The sequence below is a fragment of the Bidens hawaiensis genome, unplaced genomic scaffold (genome assembly GCF_021521415.1).
Source record: "Bidens hawaiensis isolate Kalapana, Puna unplaced genomic scaffold, B.hawaiensis_p1.1 tig00007783_1, whole genome shotgun sequence".
Lineage (NCBI taxonomy): Eukaryota > Viridiplantae > Streptophyta > Magnoliopsida > Asterales > Asteraceae > Bidens > Bidens hawaiensis.
In genome coordinates this window covers 882,383-890,410 of record NW_027491540.1, presented here as the reverse complement: position 1 = coordinate 890,410, position 8,028 = coordinate 882,383, and the positions used below count along the sequence as shown (strand labels likewise).

General features: G+C 36.0%; 1 protein-coding gene across 1 annotated transcript; it reads left to right on the top strand.

Annotated features, from left to right (window-relative positions):
- The first annotated feature begins 4,867 nt into the window (after nucleotides 1–4,867).
- LOC143636093 (transcription elongation factor SPT4 homolog 1-like) lies at nucleotides 4,868–7,725 on the top strand. Its single transcript, XM_077103770.1, has 5 exons — nucleotides 4,868–4,954; nucleotides 5,029–5,120; nucleotides 5,206–5,261; nucleotides 7,042–7,103; nucleotides 7,529–7,725. The coding sequence occupies exons 1-5, from the start codon at nucleotides 4,868–4,870 to the stop codon at nucleotides 7,577–7,579; spliced, it is 348 nt and encodes a 115-aa protein (XP_076959885.1). The 3' UTR covers nucleotides 7,580–7,725.
- Nucleotides 7,726–8,028: the final 303 nt, after the last annotated feature.

Sequence of the window (8,028 nt, the reverse complement as noted above, 5' to 3'; positions counted from 1 at the left end):
TCGAGATGGCTAATATCCTAAGATAGTGACCCTTAGAGTGGGTTAGACTTCAAAAAAATAGAGAGAACAAGATATAATTTTACTTCGATTTTCTTCTTTTCTTTCATTCATAACAAAAGACATTATATAGGCATACATCAACAGGAAATAAGAACATAAAACAAGAACATGGACCTATTGCTACAACTAACTTCAGTTACTAAAATAAACAATTAAACTAACATAAAATAAGGAACTACTACATCAAAATGCGAACGTGGATTGTAGACTGAATTGCATGAAACTTGGGGTATGGCACTATGTATCATGCATGATGTGCTAAAAGTAGTTATTAATTTATTAACTAAATAAACACTAATCTAGACACTAAGTAATAAATTCTAGACTCTTAACTTAACTAAAACTACTAACCGGCAAGTGAACCGGTCGACTCTAGTACAGCTAAGTAAGTCCGGATATCTAACCTACATGACTCTTTAAATTACGTTAACTAGCTAAATTTAGACTTAACTACAAACACGACTATTTATTTATTAGTATTGGTAGGGTTTTTTCTAAAAACGAATATTAAATTAACCACTAAGACTTAAAGATGACTTAAACCTAGACTTAATTCAAATGATGACAGGCAACCACCTAGGCTAGAATCCCCTAAGTTTCAGCTATCAATTAACCAGGACAATATTTAGTTATGGAACTGGGATCGTAAAATAGACGCCTAAAAGAAAACCCGAACAGGACCCCTGACCCTTCTCAAGAAGACACCTGTGGGCTTCTAATAAGTTTTAACACTCACCAGTAATTAAAATCAAGTTTCCTTACGGTCACCTAATTAATTACAAACTAGTTCCTTTATACGAAATCCTACCTTATAGCGCGGAAATTAAAGGCAGTCTAATATATTCAATTGACTCAATAGACAAAGTTAATCAATCAAACCTAGACGTACTCCTTAAGAAGAACTAAATCTAGCTATCTTGATCAACAAAGACCTATCAACAACCTAGCACCTAACAGCTATTTAGGTTAGCAGCACACTTAGGTTTATTTGATTAAATAATATTATTCCTATGATCTTATTCGAAGTCAATCATAAAATAGTTAAAGACACAAAGTAAATGACCTAATAGTAACCTATGTTAATGACAAACAATAATCAAGGCAACTATGGAATAATAAAACTTAATTAAACAACCTCAAGTACACATACGCATCAACTCAATATAATTAAACCTTTTACTAGTTCATAAAACCTTAACGATAAATAAAACCCAAGCCAAGATCAAACATCAACAAAGGTTCATCATAAGCTTAGGCAGTCTATAAAGTTTAGCCTAACATCTTAAAATCAAACAAAACAACGATAAACGAAATCATGGCGAAAATAAATAAGAACGGAAGATTAAAGGTGATAAAACCCGGAGTCTTCATCCTTGAATAATAAGCATTTCGCCGGCTGATTCATAGCCTTCAAACCCTCAGAAATATCCTCTCTTGAGCTCCCAAATTCGTCCTGGCCGACTAGGGTATTAAGGTTATTCATAAGGGTTAGATTAGGGGTGTTTATATAGTGATTAAGGCCCAAAACCCGTAATATTCTAGAAATTAGGTTGGCGGCGCCACGCTACCAAAATACCCCTTCTTGGCCGCGCTACGCTACCAAAACTCCTTATTTGGCCGCGCAGCATGGCCAAATTAATTTGGTCCCGGTCCGGTTCACTCCTGATCTGGTCCGGTTCGTTTCCTGATGGTTCGGTTCGTCGGTTTAGCTCATTTTTGCTTGTTTTTCGCCCTCTTTAACCACCCGAGACCTAGATTATTCAAATATGTTAGTAGTATACAAATCCTAACAAAAACCGAACATAAACTAATAAAATATTATATAAAAGATACACGGGATTTATGTATATTAAGCGTTATATCAATGCACATATCAATACTCCCGCCCTAAAAAACGGCCTTGTCCTCAAGGGCGAGACCTGTTGCTGCCATGGTGGGCGCCACTCACGTCTTCCTAGAGCGTTTGGTTCAGTCTTAATGGGCCGCAACTGATGGTTCCAAGGTGATCGACAATTTAGTCTTCTTGTGGCATTCGGTTCTTTGTTGAGCAATGGCAAGGCCCAATTGGTGTGTTTGTATGAGTGGGTGGTAGATGTGGTTGCGGGTTTATGGTTAGCCGCCGGTTTTGATTTAGCGTTGGTAGCGGTGGAAGAGGGTTGTTTTTGGTCTCGGCTTGGGGTTTGATTTATGGTTCCTATGAGTTCTTTCTTTGGTTTCTGATGGGTGAATTTGGTGTAGGAAGGGTTTTAGAGCAAACGGTTTTGATGGCGGCGTAGGAGGTGGCAACGGCGGTTTGGGTAGTGGAGGTGGAGGTTCTAGGCCGAGTCGAGCACAAAAAAGCAACAATTGCTGTTGGTTTTTCTCGATAAGACTCCACATGTTGTCGATCATTGACATAGTGTGTGAGTCCATGGTGGAAGGTGAGTAAGCCGATGAAAACACAATTGATAGGACCAATTCGAGATGGCTAATCTCCCAAGATAGTGACCCTTAGAGCGGGTTAGACTCTAAAAAAATAGAGAGAACAAGACATAATTTTACTTCAATTTTCTTCTTTTTCTTTCATTCATAACAAAAGGCCTTATATAGGCATACATCAACAGGAAATAAGACCATAAAACAAGAACATGGACCTATTGCTACCCACTAACTTCAGTTACTAAAATAAACAATTAAACTAAAATAAAATAAGGAACTACTACATCAAAATGGGAACGTGGATTGTAGACTGAATTGCATGAAACATGGGGTATGGCACTATGTATCATGCACGTATCAGAACCGCTGTGATAACCTTTAGCCAAAGAGATGTATTATCGTTTTTATACCGGGCCAACCACTTAGCTAACAAAGCCTTGTTTGCTGGTTTCAATGACCCAACACCTAAATGGAAGTCTATATATGTACTACTTAATATGTTTCTTATTCTATTATGTTAGTAAAATTTTACCTTTCTTGGGAGGCCCTGGAGACGTATTTAGTTGGGTAAGAGGCTCAATAAGAGGCTCATAGTTTTTATCTGACATTATTACTACAACATAAATTAGAAGTTTGGTGTCGTTCGGCCTTTTATTGAGTCAAGTGGCAGACTACAACTAGACCACATCAAGTATTTTTTAATGTTTTTTTTTGGTACTATAATAAATGTAATCGAAACTGATTGTAGTTGCATCGACTCACCACTGCAACGCCTAAGATCAACAATGCTTGGGTTTTATTGACTGGGCGCAGCAACACTCGAGTTTTACCAATGCCCATATTTTGCCTACCTAATAAACAATGTTTTAAATATGTTAATTTTTTCTGTAATACTTTATACAAGTGCCACTACTTTTCTGGGTTTTTTTATATTAAACATGTTAATTTGACGAATTTATTTTTTAGGTTTAGTTCCAGTACCAACAAATATATCAAAGACCGACCAAATTCGTGTTGACTCGCCGCTACAACGCCCCCAGTTTAAAGACCAAATTCTCCGCACAACGAGTGCTGAAATCAGTGTAATTATCGTTACGGCTCTTTTAATATGTTAATTTTTAGTTATAATTCCTACGTTGACATATTAATTTTTTTTTAACTTTGTGCCAATATCTTAACGAACTTAACCTATACTAATGGAACCCACATTAGTGCACTATCGTAACGCAATGGGTACGTAACACCAGGTAAAATGCTAGTTCACTATATTTTATAAGTTTGGGAGGGGTTGTGGTAGTGGGATCAGGAAGAGTAAAGTATAGGGTAGTAAGGGATCAATGATTTTAATACATTATTATATATAATAATTAAGAAGTTTGGCGACGCAACCGCGTGATTGGTCCACGTGGCCTCACGTGGTTGATCAGCCATTTTATTTGCTTTTAATTTGTATTTCGTTCTTAAAATTCATGTCGATTAAGCTGCCGTAAAATGCGGGTTTTTTAACTGTTGACATCGTCAAATGATTCCAGCCAAATTCACGTTAGCTCGCGGTCGTAACCTAAGGTTTTTCCCCACGAGTTCTTTTAGTCCATCGATTCCAAATGAATTCGTGTAAGGTCACTGCCAAAACGCGCGTATATTTTTGTTTTTCACCACGGTCTTTTTTATGTAAATATGTTAATTTGTTGTATTTTGAGTGTGAACGAATTAACTTATTGCTTTAATTTCGGTGTCGTAACCTGATACCAACCAAACTCGATCGGTTCACCACCACAACACGTAGTTTTCTATGCACGATTTAGTCCCGACAACGTTGATTTCGACTGAATTCGCGTTAGTTCACAAACGCAACGCGCGGGTTTTTTTATCACTTTTTTTCCCTCGATTCCAGAATCAACTAATTCGTATCAGTTCACGACTGCAATGCGCACATTTTTTTTTGTTCACCACATTTTTTTATATTTTAAATATGTTTAATTGTTGTATCTGGGTGTGGACGAATTAATGGTTTGCTTTATTTTTGGCATTGTAACCAAATACCAACTAAAGTGTTATTGGTTCGTAACCGTAATGCGTGTTTTGTATGTTAATTTGTTGTATTTTTTCGTTAACAAAGAATTGGGACTTTATTACTGGTTTCGTAACCCGACACCGATCGAAATTTACCTCGACTCACAAATACACTGCACGATTTAATAAGTTGTACGAGTACGACTTTCAACAACATCGACCCGATGCAACGCGCCGGAAACTTCCTACTATAATATAGTTAAGAAGCATTACATTGGGGATTACATTGGTTTGAAGCCATACTTCGGGGATTACATTGGTTTTGAAATAAAGCCGGTGACGGTGAGCCATCATCCCTATCCCTTTGCTTTGAAAGATGACGACCGCCGCTCAAATCCCGACGAGCTTCGGCCACGAGCTCCGAGCATGTCTCCGTTGCCGCCTCGTCAAGACCTACGATCAGGTTCAATCTTCTCCTTCCAATTCAGTTAGGGTTTCATAATTTGAATTTTAAATGTATATTATGACTGGTTTTAGTTTCGTGAATCCGGATGTGAAAATTGCCCTTTCTTTAAGATGGACGAAGATACTGAATCTATCAACGACTGCACCACTCCTAATTTCTCCGGGTAGCTATTATTATTATTATTATTATTATTATTAATTCTTACACTTCTTTCTAATTATTATTAATAATATAATCCTTTGCTTTAGGATCATCTCTGTCATGGATCCTGCTCGAAGTTGGGCTGCCAGGTGGCTCAGAATTGGTAGAAACCCTAATTTCCTTTTATACTCTACTAGTAATATCTTTAATCAATTTTGGTCAATTCTAGCACCTACTTCTTATTCGTTGATAATGAATGTCCGTTTCTTATTAAGTTTGGTATCTTGGTAGTCTTTAAGTGGAGCTTTGTGTTGTAGCTTTGGTAGTTTTTGTGTGACTTTTTTAGCTTTCTGAATCGTGTAATAATTCATTTTTTAGTATTTCGCGGTAACGAAATTAGTTATTGGATAAGACAGAAAGTAATTTTCCAAAGAACGAGTCTTTTCTGGTTGTTTGAATGTATGAATTAGGAATTTAGGATCGTTTAGCGGTTGGTTAATATAATTCGTAAATTGATCGCGTGGTTTTATAACTGTCGATCATGAATGCAGTTTGCTATTACGGTGTTTTGATATGGTATTATTTGAAGAGACTTTGGTTAAAGTCAGTACTTGATCAACTTGTAAACTTTGGTTTCTTATGACTTGGATAGCTTTATAAATTGTTTTAGAGTTCACTTTTAGATTAAAATTAAAGTTTTTCGCCTATAACAAAGTCAATAATTTGATGAGATAGAAAGCAAGTTTCTAAAGAGTGCGAAGTTCTTTTTTGGTGAAACTAAAGTATGAATTAGATGTCTTGAAAGCAGGCTGGATGATTTTTTTTTTTTTTTTGCATACGGGCTGAATCATTGCAATGTTTCAGTTGTTAGTTAACAGTTGGCGGTTTTAACTACTGGCAGTTACTAAATCGTGTTGGAATTTACTTTTAGTATTTCACCGATAGCGAAATTAATTATCGGATAAGGCAGAAAGTAATTTTCCAAAGAACAAGTCTTTAGCTGATCGCGGTTTTTAGCTGTCGATCACGAATGCCATTTGTTATTAGGGTGTTTGGATTTGGTATCTTTTTTTAAGATACATTAGTTAAAGTCAGTACTTTAATCAACTGGTAATCTTTAACTGTAGCTTTGTATTGTAGGTTTGGTAAGTTTCATATCATCGTATGACTTGGATACTTTTTTGAGTCCCGTAAGAATTCACTTTTAGTATTTCACCGATAATGAAATTAATAATTGGATAAGGCAGAAAGTAATTTTCCAAAGAACGAGTCTTTTGTAGTGTAACTAAAGTATGAGTTAGATGTTTCTTGAAGCGTTTAGTTAATCTTTGAGTTTCTAGCCATTTAATTGCTTTTGTTAATAACATCAGTTAACAGCTGGAGGTTATAACTGGTGGCAGTTACTGCGGTTACTGCAAGAATACCGACTTTCAGTGACTCAGTTGCCACCGAACTTCAGCAGCTTACTTGCTACTGAGTAGTGGCAACTTTTCACCATTCGTACAGATCTGATGCGTTTTCCTATGAAGTAACTTTAAGGTCAGCGTGACCCTAACCATGGGCGTTGTTTTGACTGATATCAGTGTTTTAAGTCTTAATTTTCAACTTTTAGTGTTTAATGTTGGTGTTTTTATTCGTAATCAGTTCTTACTTGCTACAATTGTTAGTGTTTTGCAAGTTGCAAAAGGATAATTTGTTAATAGTAGAAGAGTAAACTGAATTGTTAGTGTTAAAGTGCTATATATATAAATTCTGCATGGTATTAAAATTACCGATATCTCACTGCGATAACCGATATCTCAAATATCGGTCCTCGACCGATATCCGATATTTTTCTGCATTAACTGCTTAGGTTTTGGGGTAAACAGTTATATATATAAAGTTGCGAACGCTTTAGTTTCTTAATCAACAAGCCTCACATACTTTGTGGAAACTTTTTGCAGGCAAATTTGTACCCGGTTGTTACACATTGGCTGTCTCTGAAGCACTATCGGACGATCTGCAGGTTTGTGAAAATTTTGTCTTTTCAGTTTAAGAAAATTTGGAAGTTTGGAAAAAAAAATTTCGTGATGGATAGGGGCATTTTAGTCATTTTACGTATGCTTAACTGGAAAAAACGACCCCTATGCATTTCAAGGGCCATTCGTGCTACACTTAGAAATATTAGGGAGCATCCATGTAATCAGTAATTTTTCAAACTGAGCAAACTTGCAATACGGACATACAACAAGGACTATCTGAGTAAATTAACTCTTACAATAGTTAAGAGGTTGTAACGTGTTTGTCTACTCGACCCATTTTTGTTTTAGTCATATCTTTCAGTTTTTTGTTATAGTCATATCTTTCCGTTTTTTGTTTGTCTCGTTAGAGAGGTTTTTTACTCTCAAGTAATTCAAATTAGCCTCTTTGTATAAAATGTTTTTTTGGCAGTCTCTTTGTGCTGAGGAGCTGGTGCCATATATTCCACCAAAGCGCGTATGAGTACGTGTGGAAGCACATTGATGTAAGCTGATTCGGTAGTTGTAACGCTTAGTACCAAACTTAACTTTGGTTAAAAACTTTTGCTTCGGGAAACTTGGTACCTTTTGTTGTCCTGGAGCTTTTTCTTTATTGTAGTAGGATTTATTATGTTTATTAGTAAGAGTTTGACTTGTGTTTTTTATATTTTTTTTGTGCTTAAGCTCATGAAGAAACGTAAGTTAACCATACTCATTTTAGGATTCCTATACAAATGTGGAATATGCGTTTTGTTTTTATAATAGTTGAAACATAAAAGTAAAATACTTATACCGGTTGCACCTTAACCACTGATACGGCGATGCCTTGAGAAATCATCAAAGCTGAAGAATATAATGACAGAAGACGGCTGATGTATAGTTCGAGCATGAGCTGATCTATACTTTGATTAGATGTACATAGAACAATTATAG